This window comes from Triturus cristatus, chromosome 1_2 (genome assembly GCF_964204655.1).
Source record: "Triturus cristatus chromosome 1_2, aTriCri1.1, whole genome shotgun sequence".
NCBI lineage: Eukaryota > Metazoa > Chordata > Amphibia > Caudata > Salamandridae > Triturus > Triturus cristatus.
The window spans coordinates 729,457,765-729,477,504 of record NC_140580.1 but is presented as its reverse complement, the minus strand read 5'-3'; the positions used below and the strand labels follow the sequence as shown (position 1 = coordinate 729,477,504).

At 47.7% G+C, this 19,740-nt stretch overlaps 1 protein-coding gene across 2 annotated transcripts in view; it reads right to left on the bottom strand.

Annotated features, from left to right (window-relative positions):
* Positions 1-19,740, bottom strand: part of VPS13D (vacuolar protein sorting 13 homolog D) — a 2,738,381-nt gene that overhangs the window by 1,982,062 nt on the left and 736,579 nt on the right. For both annotated transcript variants that reach the window (XM_085608633.1, XM_085608634.1), the window contains exon 27: positions 6,429-6,639. In XM_085608633.1, the coding sequence (XP_085464759.1) occupies positions 6,429-6,639 (211 nt within the window). The remainder of the gene's footprint in view (positions 1-6,428; positions 6,640-19,740) is intronic.

Sequence of the window (19,740 nt, the reverse complement as noted above, 5' to 3'; positions counted from 1 at the left end):
GTGGGGGGATTCCTCTACTCCTCATGTCTTCATCAGGCAGCCTTGGTCTTCCCATAATGGAACCCAAGGCCCTACATGTAATGTACGAATGTGACACACTTACTCAGTGTACATTCGTAGCACACTTACTGTGCAGTACTGTCACCTCCATGTTTTATGCCACTACAGACACGCATGCAATCAGCACACACATTCAGTCTGTCCGCACTGCGTAGTACTGTAGCCTTACTGTATTGTACCAAGGAATGCTATTTGTAAAAACACACACACACTGTTCACACACACGCTCATCATGTGCGCGCTGCACAACAATTCACCCTTCATGTTTTGTACTTCACACATTTCCACATGCACCTAAGCACCTGCACTCGTTGAGCATGAACTGCATATCAATACATCTTTCATTTTATATATTCCTCGCAGGCATATTTACACTCAGCACATGCACTTATCTCACATGTGCTACACAGAACTGCTCTATTTCTGTACTGTACCCTTTACAGGCACACATACATTCAGCGCAGTCACTACTTCTTGCTGCACAACACTACACACCTAACTGATGCAGGCCAAGGGTGAGTTAAGCACACAACATTGGAACTTTTAAAAAGGTGAGTGAGCCTGTAGGCCTCAATCCAAGTGACCAGGGTAAAAAAAAAGACATGTTCACTACTACTGATCACAACACAGTATGCTGCCACCACCGCGCTCGTGCTGCTAAACTCTTGGTAAAGGCGTAGTCGTCCACCACTATGAGGGTTGTGCTTTGGGCGTCCCTCCCGGTCCAACAAAACCCAACTCAGGGCAGGGGTAAACGTCTTTAACCATGCAGAGGACGTTTCCGCCTCAACAGTTCTGGTAAAAGATTTTACTTTTGAGTCCCAACTTTTCAGGATTTCTGGAGCGGCTCCTCTGGTTTACTCCTAAGGGTCGCAGGACCTCAAGGGCGGCATTTAGGGGTCAGTACTCGTTCCAGCAAAGGTCCTGTCCAGATTCAGTTACTCCTGGTCATTCCAGTGAAGAGGTCTCTTGCAGCTTGTTGTGTCCCTGTAACCACACATGAGGTCAGCTTACTGAACCTTGGAGTCAACTTCTTTGTCCTGGGTACAAGAGGGAGCAGGTCCAATCCTTCATGGGCTCCTTTCAGTTCAAAGACAGGTTCAGTTATCTTCTGCAGACCCAGAAAGTGTTAAGAGGGTGCCTGAACGAGCCACATTTATGACTGGGACTAGCTGGTGTGTGGGGATGAGTTCTGGCTCCTTCCTAAGCAATGTGGTGATGGTTCCCAGGGGTAACCCTATTCACTTTTGCAGCAGTTCCTTTTTGCCTAATTGCAGGCAGGCCCAAAATGTGACATGTCAGAGCATTTTCAAGATGTCAAAAGTCTTCGGTCACACAAAACTGGGGTGCTGAGCGCTGGGTGTGTGTGGGTAGGGAGGGTGTACTAAGGTAATCCTAGTGTCCTTCCACATCTAACACTAAAATCCAGTTTGAAGAAGGGACTGTACCCATAAAAAACCCAGCGACAGAAATCTGATACAAAAAAGGCAGGGCCCTTCAGCAACCAGACGGAGGATACACATGAATTGTCTTGGCATCCTGTTCTCGCCTTTTCAAGTGCACCTCAAGGGTTACATATGCCTTAACAGAACTGTCAGGAAGATTTTGAGAGTGTGGTGTCACAGGATGCCCAAAATCCCCACTTCAAGTATTCCATGGAGTTCAGAGAAGTTAACTTTGCCCATTCAGGTCAGCCTATCTTTTGTGCCTGGGAGGTATTTCACTCCTTGTTCACTTATAATCAAGGCTGAGCACAGGATGAGAGCTGGCAGAGGCCTATGCTAATTAGCTTTCTGACAGTTCAAGGATGTAAACGGTAACTTTCTAAAAGTCCCTTTTTTAATATTTAGTAAAAATCTGACTCCAAAATTGAAATGGATTTGTAATAACTATTATAAATAGTGGTGTATTTATTTTTTAGCTGATTTTATTATAGTGATCTAGTATTAGTATTTTAATCTGTACTCTAGTTTTCTACATAGGTCTGTCAAAGTGAAAGTAACTTTTTGGGTCCTGTCAATGTATGGACAAGGTAACATTAATTTTCTACAGGTCTCACTTTTAAATACCATGCACCCTACATTGTGGGCAACAAGGCTTACATAGGGGTGACTCATTAATATTCGAAAGGGAGGTTTTTACCGGTTAAAAAAGGTTATTTTAACAGGTTGCACTGCATACTTTACACTGCCGCCGCCAGGCTACAAAGGTTAGACCTGAAGTCATGTCTGTACTACCACTATAGTGGAGGGCACAAAAAGGGCTGCTGTCCACAGGTGGCATTTAACTTTCTACACCCTGTATTAGGGCCGTACAGCCAAGTTAAATAGAACATGATTAGGAAAACACCAATTCAACCATGTTTAAAGAGTGACTACAGGCACACTACTTCTGGTTAGCAGGGTAAAATGCACACACTTCTAAAGCCAGCACAGCAGATAAGGCAAACATGTGGGGTATGTCACACAAAAGGTGGTCATTTCCTACTGGTGTTTCTGAGAAAAATAGATAAGACAATATTTCCACTTCGAAACCCAGAGTCCTTGATAAACTGTGAGAGTACAACCCCTGCCCAACAGACAGAAGTCCTATGTTATATACCTGCTACCTAAAATTAGTGGTATGCCTTCCCACACCACAGAATCTGCAACCAATCAGGAACAAAATAAAGCAAGGTCTTCAGAAATAGACATTGCCCTGAGAAAATGGGCATGACTCTGGTCTCTTTTCCAGGTTCCTGGCGCTACAAGATTTCACAGAGGTTTAAACACTGTATTGGCAGTAAGATCTTAATTCATTTACACCGCTAACAAACATATTTGGAGCCACAAAGTGGCTACACCAAATTATGATAGAAATGGTCTCATGCCTAGCAGCCACGACTCCAATTCCTTCCGCCGCCTTAGTGCTCTCTTCCTACTGCTCATGTCTACTATGCACAGTGATCCAACATAATAGCTTATTGAGCTGCGGAACACTGGTTGGCAGACCCGATACCCCTGGACGGAGTGATTTACGAACAGCTCGGCCCTCGCAGTGTGGAGCTTTCCACAATAGCAAGTACGATAAGGGCATGGCACTACATCAGAAGGATCGTAGGAGTGCCGTGTATTTACTCAGCGGCCTTGCCCCTGACATACCACCCTAAATTATCACTGTTGCAGGAGACAGGTTTTCGGCAGCTATGCGCCCGTGTTCACAAACGGACTTGGGGGGGATCTGTTTTGTAATGGGACCTATTGCACATCTGCTCAATTCTTTGGTGCCATACAACATACAGCGCTAGAGATGTTCCCATATGTGCGGCTGCGGCAGGGACTAAGGGCCATTTTCCCGAGTTTCCCACGGGAGCCGGACTCTCTCAAGCCGCTACAACATATGCTGCAGAGCGCAAACCCTGGACACTTAGTGTCTAACCTGTATCGCATGATTCGCACAGAAGGAGAGCACCCCTGTAGCGCCGCCCGAACTCAATGGGAAACCGACATGGGCAGGGAAATAACAGACGACCAATGGCAATATTGCTGCCTACAAACCGCGGAAATATCGGGAAGTGCTCGGCTTCGTATAATTCACTATAAGTACTTACAGCGCATGTATTATACGCCGGCTAGGCTATGTCGCTTTGGGCTGCGAGACTCAGACAGCTGCGATCGAGGCGGTGGATTGGGGGCAGGATTCCTACACTTGGCCTGGGAGTGCCCGACAGTGCTGTAGTACTGGAACAGGATTTTTGAGGCGCTTGCTGAGATGATAGAGCAGCCAGTGGAGAAGGACCCTTTAATTGCGCTGCTAGGCTACACAAAGCAAATTCCCAAAGCGCGGCGTAGATACGTTACGATATCCTTGTTGCTGGCTAAGCGCAGAATAGCGTGTAGATGGGGGCATGGGCGAGCCCCCAAGTTTAAGGAATGGCTGAAAGACATGACATATTGCCAGGACCAACTTACAAGGTATGCGGAGACACTGCCCAGGGCCTCGAGACCCCTAGACATATGGGACCCCCTCAAACAGTTCCTGCTGGCCCATACAGAGGATTCTCAGCTAGGGAGTGAGGATGCTGCTCCCCCACCCCCCTCCCCCTCCCCCGATTTACCACCACCCTGGCCTCTAGATGGGGAAAAGTGATTTACCAGAGGATACATGTGTCGACCTTGGCCCTCCTTTGCATGGCGGAGAATTGCACGATACATTATAATGGTGTACTTCAGAGCGCAGGGGGGGAAGGACATGACGCACCCCAAGATGAGCCAAATGCTGTCCGAGTATACTTCTTATATACGACAGAATAATTAGAATGTGTAGATGTACTGGGATACGTATGTACCCGAAGGATTTCTGTATGTGTTGAGCTGTATATCTCCTGACTGAAATGTGATTTTGCTTTTTTTTTTTTAGTGGAAAACTATAAATAAAGTTAAAATTTTTTTTTTTTTAAAAAGTAGCTTATTGAGCTGCTCCATTTATTACCCTAGTGCTGAATGCAAGTGCCACAAACCTTACTTACGTCTCAAACCAGTACAGCAACACTTAGCTGTCACGGTTCCAAAGCTTACTCTAGGCAACCTCAGTTCATCACACCAAAGCCCCATGGGAAGAACGCATTGTGTCATGAATCCCACCACCACAGCTTCTTGTAGTATATTTCCTAAAACCTTTCACACTACAGCCCATGCCCTTTCAAATAGAGGTGCCCAGATCACACCGCCAGCAATCATGGGAACTTCAGACAGCTTGAAGTGATTTTCAGGTCACAGCCTAAAAGAACAACACCCTCATCAATGTCAAGTGAACTTATAAAAGCATTTTGATAAGGAATGGGCAACAGGTTGGGTACTGCAGGCAGGTGACACACAGGAAATGTTTGAAGTAAATGGATTTATTAATGGGAAATCATTCAACAGAAAAAAGGTTTGTTTACTTTTGATTGGAGGGGTATCAGGGAAACAGTCCCATCCCGATTATTACAACTCATTGGATGCACAGGAACATCAAGTCACCCGCATCTCCCAGTATTTCGCTATTCATGAGAACATCATAAGAGTCCAACTTTTCAAGGGATTATCAGTAGTAACAAGGAAACTTCGCTTAGGCAGTCTTACTAATCAATAGGTTTTCTGGAATGTCAAGGAAGGAGACCCCCCTGGGAGACTTAGAGGGCTGTGCACTTCGGTGGTTCCTATGGGTTTCAAGGCCCACTTCCTGTATCCTTATATTAAGAGTCTTTTCAGGGAAATTAAGGAAACGTGTTCTAGAAAACATGCAGGACAAGTGGCACAGCTCCTTCCACCCATGACTGTAAATGAATCCACAGAATCTGCACCTGCTGGAGAACTCAAATGTAAAGTGGCCCCATCCTACTTTCTAAGGCATGCTCTGAGGCACGGAAACAGGATGCACCCTTGCTGCTCTATCTAGTATGCTGAATGGGTGAGGGGAGTAGAGGGTGATATAGGAGGAGGCTGATGCCTGGATTCTTGATAGTGTGCGAAATCAGAAGCAGTATTTCTGCATATATTACTTCTCTGGTCTGATTTTAATGCAACCTGTCCTGGCATAAGCTTGGACTCTATTCATAGTAAGCTCTCTTACACTATGGATCAGAGAGAGCGAGCTTCTCGAAATTTGTAGTCAGTTCAGCATTAAAGGAAACATCACCAGAGTATTTAAAGTTCCTGAGTGAGTATCCTTTTCCTTCTCTCCAGAATGCAAGGTGCTTAAAAAGGCAGAAATCTTTCTTACCCCTAGAAAGGTACCCAATGATACCCTATTAACCCTCAGTCGTTTTTATCCCTCTCACAGCCTTGCAATTATTTTGCCACTAACAGACACACACACTTCAGTTCAATCCAGATAGACACAGAGCAAAATATTGAAGCTAATTTATTTTGCAGGGTTTCTGCAGTCATTCTGAATGATAAAACATTGTTGAAGTAACAGGTTATTAACAACAGTTGATATTCATATTAAGCTTAGAACACTTTGCATTACATTAGAGTGCTAAACGCCCATCCAAGGACTAATACTGGCCACTTCTACCCTGTACTAAGTTTTAAGCAAGTCGAAGGTAAGCAATAATTAACACGATTTAAATGTGGTGTATTACTCTGACATCAATAGATTTCACTTTCAAATCTGCATTAACAAAAGTAGAAAAAGGTAACAGTTCACATACACAAAAGATACAATTTTTCATTGTAATTGTAGTACACCATCATGAACAGATTGTATGTAATCCGGTTAATTTCACGGAGACAAAAATTAACCAATTTCTTTTAATCTCTGAAAGTACTGAATCTCGTTCTACTAATTATAAGTGGCCAGAAGGGCACAAACAGGCATTCGATGCATTGAATTTGAACACTCACCTGTCCAAGTTCTTTTCCACTTTTAACTTTAATCTGCAGCGCTCAGCTAACAAACTTTCCCCCTTCTGTCTGACAAGAAACGAAGGGAAGATCAAGTCGGTGGAAAGGTTTTCAACGGTATCAAAGTAATTTCTGGGGTATCTTTCGGCAGCAAAGATATCCATGTCCTGTAGATCCACTACAATGCAGTCTAACAAACACACATGGTCTTCTAGAAGAGTAAACCAGATTGACATTCATTGAGCACACATGTTAAATTTAAATAATGAGTGGTGTAATATATGTGCAACTGATATTCTGTAACATGGACGGAGTACGAACCTTAATGCAAAACATTGCGAGTGAACTAATACACTCCACTGAACCAGTTGAATAATAGTTGACTTAACAAAATGGGATTACCATGGGTACACAAGGGCCACTAAAGGTCAACAACATTTGCACAAGGCATAGATTTGGCTATTTACTGTCTGTTGCATCAGTGCTCTAATTGTCTTTTTAAACCACAGTCTTGCAATTAAATAACAGTAATTAAAGAACAAGTTACTTACCTTCGGTAACGATGTATCTGTAAGAAACATTAGTTAGTTAGATTCCTCACCTTAGAATATCCCCAGGCGTCAGACTGGATCCGGAAGATTTTTCGTCAGCAATACCCCTTGCGCGTCGCTAGGCGTCGTCTGCGGCTCCGTGTCCGTCGTCGGCGTCGTGCGCCGGAATGACATCGTCGGAGTACTTAGACGCCGCCCTCGCGCGCTGACGTCAGTTCTTGTACATAGCCTTCCGCGCCAGGAACGCAGAGCCATGCAAGATACCGACACTGGTGCCAAAAAATACTAGGGCCCTGAAAGGGATAGCCTTAACCCTAGATGTCAGTTCGCAGAACGGGGAGGATGGGTGAGTCGGTGAGGAATCTAACTAACTAATGTTTCTTACAGATACATCGTTACCGAAGGTAAGTAACTTGTTCATCTGAAAGAAACACGTTATTTAGATTCCACACTTTAGAATAGATACCCAAGCAATACCATCACCGGTGGTGGGTCTGCGAACCAAGATCACACCAGAAAGTCCTGGAGGACAGAACGGCCAAAGAAGCCATCCCTCCGGACTTGGCTGTCAAGGCAATAATGCCTGGCAAACGTGTGTAGCGAAGCCCACGTTGCCGCCTGACAGATGTCCTGCAAAGGGACACCCCGTCCCAAAGCAGTAGTAGCCGCTGTGGCCCGAGTAGAATGGGCGCGCAGCCCAACAGGAGGGTCCTTTTTTGCCAAGGAATAACAAAGTTTGATGCATAAAACGACCTACCGAGAGATGGTCCGTTTGTGCACAGCTTTCCCCTTCTTAGCACCCACGTATCCAACGAAAAGTTGGTCGTCCACCCGGAACTGCTTTGTGCGGTCCAGATAAAAGGAGAGCGCACGTTTTGGGTCCAGACGGTGGAGCCTCTCTTCCTCTTTGGAAGGATGCGGAGGCGGAAAGAAGGTGGGCAAGGTGACAGACTGCCCAAGATGAAAGGGGGTCACCACTTTCAGAAGAAAGGAGGGACGAGGCCGAAGGACAACCTTGTCCGGATGAACAGAGAGAAAAGGAGGCTTTGATGATAAAGCCTGGAGCTCACTCACCCGTCTAGCCGAGGTGATGGCTACCAGAAAAGCAGTCTTAAGCGTCAGCAGACGAAGAGGACAATTATGAAGAGGCTCAAAGGGAGCGCACATTAGAAATGTGAGAACAAGATTCAAGTCCCACTGAGGCATTACAAAAGGGACAGGAGGGAACGTGTGAGTAATGCCTTTTAGAAAGCGTGTAACCACAGGGGACTTGAAAAGAGAAGGCTGATCAGGAAGCCGCAAGAAGGCAGAGATGGCAGCAAGATAACCTTTCAACGTGCCCAGGGCAGAGCCCTGCCGGGCCAAAGAAAGAAGAAAGAGGAGAACCTCAGAAAGAGGGGCGGAGAGGGGATCCACAGCCTTTGCTGTGCACCATGCCACAAATTTGTTCCACCGGCAGGCGTATACCGTCTTTGTGGAGGGACGCCTGGCTGCCAGAATGATATCACAGACTTCAGGAGGCAAGTCAAATGGCATCAACTGCCGCCGCTCAATCTCCACGCATGGAGGTGGAGGCTGGACAGGTTCGGGTGGAGGACCGTCCCCTGCTGCGGCGACAGAAGATCCTCCCGAAGGGGCAGACGTATCGGAGGATCGGTCAACATACTGAGTAGCTCGGGATACCAGTACCTCCGTGCCCAATCTGGAGCCACCAAGATGACTTGGGCCCGGTCGTGCCTGATCTTCTTCAGCACTCTGGGCAGAAGTGGTATAGGCGGAAAGACGTACAACAGACCGCAACTCCACTCGTGACGAAAAGCGTTGCCGAGCGAGTGCCGCCTTGGAAATTCCAACGCGCAGAACTGCTGACATTGCGCGTTCTCTTCGGTGGCGAATAGATCTAACCAAGGCTCTCCCCACTGCTGAAAGAGACCTTGCGCCACCGAGTGAAAACACCATTCATGATCCATCATGCACCGGCGGCTAAGTTAGTCCGCTCTGGCGTACAGAGAACCTGTCAGGTGGTGAACCACCAAGGGAATGCCTTGATGTTCCAGCCATGTCCAGAGGCGGAGAGCCTCCGGACATAGGGTCCACGACCCCACCCCGCCTGTTTGTTGCAATACCACATGGCGGTGGTGTTGTCCGTGAACAACTGCACTACACTTCCCCAGACAGAGGGAAGGGTCATTGACACAATCGCGATGCGTGAGGAACCAATGCAATGGTCATGCAGCGCCCTCCGAGATCTGGACGTGATCGGCCAGGTTGTCCCGATGCTGTGCACACTGGAACTTCAGGTCCCACTGCAGAGCCCGCATATGCCACCTGGCATGGTGCACAAGCAGGATACAGGAGGTCATTAGGCCCAGGAGCCGGAGGGTCATCCTGACTGAAACCCGGGATAGAACCTGAAAGATTGGAATCATAGCCTGAATATCCGAGACTCGCTGCTCGGGAGGATAAACCCGAAACTGCGCCGAATCCAGAACCGCTCCGATGAAGGGGAGCTTCCGAGAGGAACTCAGGTGCGACTTCTGCAGGATGACCCCAGCAAATGCAGGAGATCGGCCATAGTCTGGAGGTGGGAGACGACTGCATGAAGCGAACCCGCCTTCAACAACCAGTCATCGAGATAGGAGAAGAATGGAACCCCTGAGCTACGCAGATGAGCTGCGACCACTGACATCCCTTTCGTGAACACCCAAGGGGCACTGGTAAGGCTGAAGGGGAGAACGGCAAACTGAAAGTGCTCTAGGCCTACCGTGAACCGCAGGTAACGCCGGTGGGCCAGCAGGACGGGGATATGAAAATATGCGTCCTGCAAGTGCAACGCTACCATCCAGTCTCCAGGGTCGAGGGCAGCCAAGACCTGAGCCAGAGTCAACATCTTGAACTTCTCCTTCCGGAGGAAGTAATTGACGTTCCTGAGGTCCAAGATGGGACGCAGGCCCCCTTTTTCCTTCTTGGAGACCAAAAAGTAGTGGGAATAACAACCACATCCCACTTCTGGCTCAGGAATACGCCCGATGGCCCCCTTGGCCAGGACGTCTGTGACTTCCTGCTGGAGAAGCGCAAAAAGGTCCCCCGACATGCGGAGGAACTGAGGTGGCATGGCTGGAGGGGCAGTCTGGAAGGGGAGGGAGTAGCCCCTTTGGGTGACATGCCCAGGAGTCGTTAAAGCGCTCCAGCGCACTATCTGCCTTATCGCCAAACAGGGGAGTACCATCAAAGGGCATGTCCATACGGGAACCTTGTACATCCCCTGAAAAACCAGTGGACCGCAACCAGGCGTGACGCCGGAGGGCCACTGTTCTGAAAATCAGTGAGTCCGCAGTGGCTAGTCCACACCTAATGGCGAATGGTGCTACATCTTTCCCCTCAGGAACAGCCTGGGAAAGCATTGTCCGAGCCCACTCCGGACACTGAGGCAGCACCTGCGCAACCATGTCCCAGACAGCATGGGAATAGCGCCCAAGAAGCATGCGGTGTTCACCAACCGCAGCCCTAAGCTGGCTGATGAAAACAGTTTCTTGCCGAACTGTTACAGCTTTTTGGATTCCTATCCAGCGTACCAGAAGGGAATGCTACTTGGCGAAGTGGAGGCCTGTAAGACCAGGCTCTCCAGGGTTGGGTGGGTGGACAAAAAAGCAGGGTCACCCAGGGCCGGGCGATGGCGCCGGGCCACATACTTATCCACGGGAACCCCCGTGGCCAGTCTAGACCAGGTGCCCATCAAGACGTCGGGTAATGCCTCATTGAATGGAAGCAGGGGCTCCGAAGAGCTTGGCGGCGGCTGAAGTACTTCAGCGAGGAGGTTAGCCTTGAGGGTCACTGTAGGCAGGTGAAGGTCAAGGGCCTCAGCAGCTCTACGGAGCACCATTGTGTAAGTGGCGCCCTCCTCCATAGCCACAGCAGGAGAAAACCAGGGTCAGAAGAGAGGTCAAGGACACCGGCATCCAATAGCTCTTCCGTCCGTTCCTGTTCTGACCCGCACTGCCATGCAACAGGGTCCTCAGACCCCTCCCAGTCGTTCCCTTCTTCCATTGCCCGTGGAACAGGCTGCGGTGGTGGTGGTGGTGGTGGTGGTGGTGGTGGTGGTGGTGGTGGGGGGGGGGGGGTGAACAGGGGAATACAAATGGTGAACGGCGCTGGTCGACGCCGGTCCGGCTCCGTGTCCCAATTAGGGTCCCAAACAGTAGCAAAATTGTGTGGGAACCCGGGCAAGGGCAGAGGTGGAACGAACAGAACCCACTGTGGCTCCAGGATCAGAGCCGCGGCCGGCGCCGGAGCCGTAAGCAGAGGTCCCTGCGGGGCAGGGGCCGAAGCTGCCGGCAGAGGTCCCGGCGGCGCCAGCAGCGGGGCCGGCAGCAAGGGAGGGTCCTCAACGGGGGCCGCGGGGCCTGAAAGCGCGCCGGCGTGAGCCCGACGCAAGGGAGGGCCCTCAACTGGGACCACGGGGCCCGAAGGCGCGCCGGCGGGAGCCAGAGGCCTGAAGAGGAAGGCCATGGCTGTAAGAAAATCTTGCACCTGGGCAGGAGTCGCCGACGGACCCGGATAAGGTGGGTAGGTCGTGGCACTCACAGGCTCCAAACGAGCCGCAGGGTGGTACCCCCAGCCCCCTCGTCCGTGCCCGGAGACCGACAAGGGGACGTTGGAGAGCGGAAACCCTTCTTCGACTTCTTCTTATGACGTCTCTTACCCGAATCCGAGTGGGAAGACTTCGACCCCTAGGAGCGATGATGATGGCTCCGCAAGCGATTTCTCAAGCGACCCCTGGACCTCGAACGGCACGGAGACGACTGCCAGGTCTCCAGTAGCTTATGAGACTGCTCCCACAAGGGTTTCGGAGCCATGGCTAGACAGTCGGAACATGACCCGGAGTCATGGTCGCGCTTCAGACAGTAGAGACAGATGCCATGGGGGTCGGCCACCGACATCGTACGGCGACAGGCCCCGCAGAATTTAAATCCAGGCATCCCTACGTGGCACCAGGAGTCAAAGACTCAAAAGTTTAGTCAAAAAATGATTAGGGTACGTGCTCTAACCGGATCTGCGCTTGCTGGCGTGGAAAAAGAAAAAACTGACGTCAGCGTGCATGGGTGGTGCCTAAGTAGTCTCCGTGACGCCATCTTGGCGCCTACGACGCCAGTGACGGACGCGGAGCCGCACGACGCCACCTTCCGACACGCAGGGTTACTGCTGACGAAAAACTTTCCGGATCCAGTCTGACGCCTGGGGATATTCTAAGGTAAGGAGTCTATCACTAACGCGTCTCTTTCAGATTGTAATGTTACACCCACAGTAGAACATTGAAGGGATTGGACTGTTGCAATGAGTGAAATGCTGCATGGAGTAGAATGCATATGGAAGGGAAGATTGCATAGAAAGCAATACTGTACAAACTACAATGCTAAACAGTGTGGAATACTGCACGTAAGTGGAATGTTGCATGAAGAATAAAGTTACATTATTATGAAACCTACATAGAATATGCTGTTTAAGGGAGAGGAATGATATACAAAGTAAAATTTGATAGAGGAATGCTACAGGTACTGAAATAAATCAGAGCAGAATGTTACACAGTAAATGTTATTTCTCTCTGATTGCTGTTGAAGGAAGTTAGGGGAGAATTCCTTTTTGCACATAAGTCTCATGCATGACACTATCCCCAGATAACATTTTCAAGCTTGCAAGAGATGGGGTGTAGGAGGGCCAAAGCAGGTGAACATACGGGCTGGATCCCCGAGAAGATCCTCATTAGAGAGACACTGTCTATCAGATGCGGGCTGCGAGACTGTCACTGCAACAACATGAAACAGCAGGCAGAAAAAACAAGTTAATGTAATACTTTTACATTTAATGTAGCTGATACAAGTCATTTACATGGGTATCTGACTTAGATTAGAATGGCTGACGAGAAGAGAGTCATGCAAGAATTGACGATAAACAACAGAATGTGGTGAGGGAGAGAGAGAGACAGACATAATGAGAGTAAGAGAGATGTAACTGATATGTGACAAGGGGACACTACTGAATTTGATCAATAGCAGGGAAATTATATACAATTTTATTGCAATTTCTTTTTCTTTTATACAGAATATAAAGGTACTTACTTATCTTTGGCAACTTTATTTTTGGGGGATACATATTCTGCCTGTACATTTCATACCCTATGAACTATCCTTCCAAGCTTCAGACTAATCTGGAAAAACCAGCAATATTTCTCCAGAGCTACCAGGTGGCACCATGCATCATCAGCCGTGACTTCCCCTTCGGACAGAACGCTGCTGCAGTAAGCACCACCCAGTACTCTGACGTTGGTATCTAGCAAAACCAGTGACACATACAGCACGACATGGATGCTTACCTCGGACCTTATTACACTCACTGTTGACTCATCAGAAAAGGAGGTGAGAAATCTGCAGGAAGATTACGTATCAATCAGAATATTGTTTCCAAAGATGGGTAAATGTTTCTGCTGATGGATACATTTTTCCAAGTTTATGAATGAGTCTCACCGCTATCCCTTCCAAAGAGGAAGGAATGAGTAATGCCGATTGACCAAGGAAATCTTGCAACCCAGCTCATGCAAAGTACCGGTCACTGTATGCATGAGACGTGAAGCACTAGTGCTTGGCAAAAGTAAGCAAGGGCTGAAGGAGGTTCTGAATGAATGTAGGACAGCACTTTGCCAGGCTTCTCCTTCTTAGACAATGGTGTAAGAAGCACGTGGCATCGGGAGGGGTTTAGAGCTGTTGGAGTAGCCAAGACCCCCTGAATATCCTCTCCTTGAGTGCAAGACCCAGCACAGCAAGTTGGGAGGGCGCAAACTGTGCCAGATCGGCAGAGAGGCACACAAATTCTTGTTTCCTCTTTTTTAAAGGCAGGAACTTGTCTGACGAAAAGGAAGAGTCTGAAGTCAGGGAACATTGTTGAGACTCTGAACAGTCATGGGAGCAGGACCATTTACTAGAGGAAGAAGTGCATGTCTCCTTGCTTTGGTGCTTTTTATGGAAGTGTCATTTGGAAGATCGTTTTGTTACAGGTGATTCATCTGGTATGCGGACTTGGTGCTGCTTTTTTTTTGTTGCTAACTGACATTTTGTTGTCTGCACTACAGTACCTATTAAACAAAAAATGGAAAGTGCTGCAGGGCAGACACCGTCATCAAGAGTGTGTAAAAGTTTCCCCCGCAGTAAAATGCCTGTAAATCAGAAAGCCTCTGTGCGCAGGAGATCGCCTGAGAATTTCCCTGCAGGCATTAGCCAAAAACAACTTGGACTTCCACTTCCTATTGGCCTTCGGTTGCATGGAGACACAAGAATCACAGGGTGCAGCTCTACTCTGAGACACCACATGAAGATGTCACATGGTTACAAAAGGGGCATCTTCTTGCAGTTTCCACGCAAAGGCTTGAAACACAAACATTTGGAGGAGACCTAGTTTATATCTGAATGCTGAGGAACTTTGTCAGTGGATCACCAAGAGCAAGCTTAAGAATATATCAACAATCACGTAAAAACATGCACGTATGTCAGTACAACAATTTGTGCCTAATATAAGGTAGCTTCATGACCAGAGGCATTTGAGACTGAATGGTACCACCTGGACATTCTAGAGAGATATTGCTGAAAAAAAGGTTTCCCAGACTACTCTGAAGTCTGGGAGGATAATTCATAAGGGGAAGAATCTGCAGAAAGATGTCCTTATCAGAAAATGGCAAGTACAAACTGTATCTGAAGCGACATCTAGTGGTAACAGTGGCATCTTCAGCACCACACTTACTACTGAAACAGGGATGGTAATCATCAATGACCCAATCAAGCATAAATCATTGGACTTTGATGTCAGACACATGCTTCTAAATGAAGAAGGTAGGTTGATTCCTATTCTTCTTCTGGGCATCTTCTTCCCACACAGCACGCGTACATCAGTGGTCTAAAGTGACTACTTCCAGTTTCACCAAAGCAATGAATGTCAGCCGGCCTAGATTGTCCAGGTATGTTGAAGGAGATAATCTCCTACTGGAAAATTAAATCTCCGGGGCCCTTGACCAAATAGCCCCTCTGACCCACCGACCTTTTGAAAGACAGAAACCAACTGCGGAATGGTTCAATGAGGAACTCAGAGGCCTGAAAATCAATTTTAAGCACCTTGAATGCCTGTGGCATAGAGCATGGGATCCCATCAGCAAAATAAACTATTTGGCTGTACTCAAACAGTATCACGTTTGCAGGGATCACTACTGTAATAAAATCCTTTTAGCGTAGAATTCATCACGAGAAGTGTTTGGTATTGTTAAGTCTCTTACCTCTTTGTCCTGAGTCTCACCATCCACCATGCACTCAGAGAAGGGCTGCAATACCCTGGCTCAGTTTTTTTCAGACAAGGTGGCAAGAATCCATGACTCTTTTCCTATAGGGTCCTGAGAATCTGAAAGCCTAAATTCGTGGTTTGAACCTACGGATGATAGTTCAGTGCTGCAGCATTTCAAATCTGTTGAGTTTGAGGAGATGCCTGCTTTGCTTATGTCCGTCAAGTCGGGTTCTCCACTTGATCCAGTTTCAACCTCTATTTTAGAATGCGGTGTAGAAGCAGTGTTGCTTTGGTCCATGAACTACTAAATAGTTCTCTGGCGTTGGGCCAAGTTCTGAAGAAGCGGAAGCATACAACGATAGCTGCTCTGCTCAAAAAGGCTGCTGTTGGAACCTACCAATTCGAAAAATTACCGACCTCTTTTATTGCTGCCTAAAGTCATGGTAATATAAGTAAAACGACAGCTTTCTCAGTTTATTGAGACTAAGGATCTTCTTCACAAGACACAGTCGGTGTTCCACCTGTCCTACAGTACAGATTTGACCCTGCTGTTAGCCTCAGATTCCATAAGCCAAATCTTGAACGAAGGAGACACTGCCGCTCTCCTGATGCTAGATCTCAGTGCGGCGTTCAACACAGTATCACACAAGCTGCTCATTGAGCATCTGTGGAGATGTGGGGTAGGCCATATGGCCTTACGGTGGGTTGCTTACTATTTTCAGGGACACACCTTCTAGGTGTGTCAAAAACCACACTAATCCAAAGTGTTCATTCTGCAGCAAGGAGTACCTCAGGGCTCCTACCGGAGTCCAACCTTATTTACCATTTATATTCTCCCCTGTCTAAGATCATTGAACGTTATAGATTCACAGTAATCACTTAATCTGTTGATAATCAGCTGATCATCACCCTCTCCCAGGATGCTGCAAGCACAGCTACTTCACTAAGACTGATTCTGGAGGAGGTTGATGGGTGGATGGAGCAAAATTGCTTTGAGTTGAATGCAGGGAAGAAAGAGGTCCTGATTCTGGGAAAACAACCTAGCATCTGGTCGACCTCTTGGTGGCCTGAAACTCTTGGCCCTTTACCCAGTCCCAAGCCCTAGGTTAAAAACCTGGCTTTCCGGTTTGATCAGAAGCTGTCTTTTGACAGCCAAATAGGAGCGTTGGCTGGGAAATGTTTTGGAATACTTAAGACCCTGAGGCTGTGAGGAAAACAGTGGCCCAGGCCTTAATTATCTCAAGGCTGGACAACTGCAATGTGTTGTATCTGGGAGTGTCCCAGTCGCATATGATGCGATTACGAGAGCAGCACGCAGTGGCTAGTCTACTACTCAATCTTCCGAAATGCGTAATCATGGGATATTCACTAGCCAGTTACACTGTCTTCCTGCGATGCAGAGGATCTCCTTCAAGGCTTTGTGCTACAGCTACAAAGCCTTGACAAACAGTGGCCCTCGGTACATACAGCCTTTCATCCAACCCTATACTTCTCTAAGGAATCTCAGATTCTCAGGGGCATGCAGGATTTGTATTGTGAAAGTGAGAAGAGTGCACTTTGGTGGCAGCTGTTTTAGTTTTCTGGCTTTGTAGCTATGGAATTCGCTGCCTCTTTCCATCCGACAGGCACCCCTGGAACTCCTTTTTTGAAAAAAAATAAAACTCATGGCTGTTCAGATAGAATTGATCTGTTGTTTTCTACAAGTGTGTAGCATATGGGATCTTGGACCGCAGCACTGGGACACTTGTTTTGAAGTAGTTATGCGCTTTACAAGTCTCATTATTTTTTTTTTAAATATGGGATATAGATATTATCTCATGCTTAGATACATCAAAGTGACTTGGTTGGCCCGGACAAGAAGAAGACAATTAAAACATAGAGGCAAGCCCTAGTGATTATAAAATGAGTATTCCAGAGCATAAGATGTTGAGCCCTTTTGCTGGTCATGAGATTCTCGATGCCAACACTTGGTGCTGTGCATATATAGTTTAGAGCAAATTGCAAAACCTGACTGCGCAACTGGACATTCACCAGAATTGTCAGATGTTTCTGCATTTTACAATGGTTGCAGGCATTGTGCACTACGGTGTTGTTTGCTGTAGAGCAAATTTATTTCTAGGTGAGGCAACACCCTACTTTAGCGTATTTTGGGAAAATATTTTGTCATGCATTTTAATGTTTCACTACAAAAATGTTTGCAAGAACTGGAAGAACCAACCATCAAATAGAAGGATTAGTTTAAAGCATCTAAACCTTGCCTTTTCACAACTCATGGATTAAGATTTGTGCCAGACAAGAAGACCTGTCTGATTGAAAATGAAAGAGGGGAATATTTTTTAACATCTGTCTATTTGCACTCCATCAATAGATAGTGAGTATTATGAACACCAGGAAGCAGTAGCCAGTTCAGAAAACATTTCCATGAACAAGTCTGCTTGTACAAACACACATTCTTCACAAGACAACAACTTACTATGTAGTTCATTGACTCTTAAATGGGGGATATAACAGTACTGGCAGCAGCTTTTGAGTTTCAGGCATTTACAGAACAACTTAGAAATCATTAGGGGCAAAGCTTTTTAACTCTTTTCGTTTCCTTTTAGTATAATTTCCAACCATAATTTTGCGTGTTTTGGCATCGGATTAGATCTGCACTGGTATCTAGATAACAGAAATTTCCTTCTAAGACGTTTTATAAATTGTAACTTCTTTTGGTTTGGCGCCTGATTAAGACTGTGAAATAAATGAGCAAAGAGAGCTATTAAAAGTTTCCAGGTCGAATTTTGCTCATGGGGAAATTTAACATGTGAAGAATGTACAGGGAGTGGTATGCATCAAAAACATAAATTAACTTCTAATAGGTCTTGTAGGAAAGTGGGTTTCTGTTGCAGTAACCCCCCCCCCCCCCACTTTTTGCCAGACTACTGATTTTCTTGGTGTGCCCTTGGTCCCTGCCAATCAGGTTCCCAGGGCCTGTGTTCTTTCCCCAAAACGAACCCAATTGGCATCTCTGGCCACAGGTCAGCCCCTGGTAAATAGTACCACAGGTAGCCAGGGCACTGTGACCAGGGAAGACTTCTAAGGGCTGCAGCACTTATTGTGCTACCCTTAGAGGCCCTGTACATTCTCATTCATACATTCTCATTCACATTCATTCTCATTCTCTCTCTCTCTCTCTCTCTCTCTCTCTCTCTCTCTCTCTCTCTCTCTCTCTCTCTGTCTCTATCTCTCTCTCTCTCCTGCGTGATTTGGTGCAGAACAAAGAGTCGACATGGCACACATCCCTGTGTGCCATGCCTATAACCCACTGCCCTAGCATAGATCAGTCACCCCTCAAGGCCCTATGCCAGTGGTGAGGGTACAGGTGCATGAGCCCTGTACCCCTACAGTGTCTAAGTCCATTCTTAGGCATTGTAAGGGCAGTGCTGCCATTAAGAGTATATGGTGCTGGGAACTTGTCATTACGAACTCCACAGCACCATAATGGCTACACTGAAAACGGAGAAGTTTGGTATCAAACTTCTCAGCCCATTAAACCCACACTGATGCCAGTGTGGGATTTAATGAAAAATGCCCACAGAGGGCATCTCAGAGATGCCCCCAGAAAAACGACCAGCCTCTGGTGGGTTCCCTGATTGGTACACACCCGCCTGCCACCACGAGACATGTTTCTGGACCCCTAGGGTGGGAGCCTACGCTCCCTGAGCCCAGAAACAAAGCCTTTCCTGGGCGGAGGTGTTCACACCTCCCCCAGGCCAGGAAGAGCCATCTGTGGCAGGGGATCTTCAAAGGCCTGGCAGCCTTTGCAATGCGACCCCCAGCCTCTTCTGCTATCAGGAGCAGGCCCCCTTCCTGTCTCCCCTCCCTTTCGGCAGTAAGACAGGCGGGAAAAACTAGTCAGCCCAGGAATGTGCCCACCTCTGCCAACTCCACCCCTCAGGTGGGGGAGGCGAGGTGAAGCCCACTCTCCAGTGCTCGCCATCTGGCAGATGGCAGGCCCTCCCCAATCAGGACTAGGGATTGTGCTCACTTCCCCACGTGGCACACCAAGGGTGTAGTCACCCTAATGTCAGTACCTCATTGGCTACTGACCTCAAGACCCCTAAAACGCCCCCTGAATACAGTATTTAGGGGGCAGCCCTGAACCAAGAAGGCATATCCAACAACAAGAAAAGAAGACGAGAAGAAGGACTTTAGAGCCATGCAGAGCTAACAAGAGGACGACGCTCACTGAATTGGTCCCAGCCCTACAGGCCTGTCTCCCCTCGAAGCTCCTCCTGCGAAACCCCGGTGTGTCCTGCAGCCAGCAACCTCAAAAACCCCGGAGGACCTGCCTGCCTTTGCTTCAAGGACTGAATCTCCCGTGAACACCAGACTTGTTCAAACTGCAGCTCACTCTGCACCCGGCCCGAGCGGAAAACCACCATGAGGAGGTCCCCCGG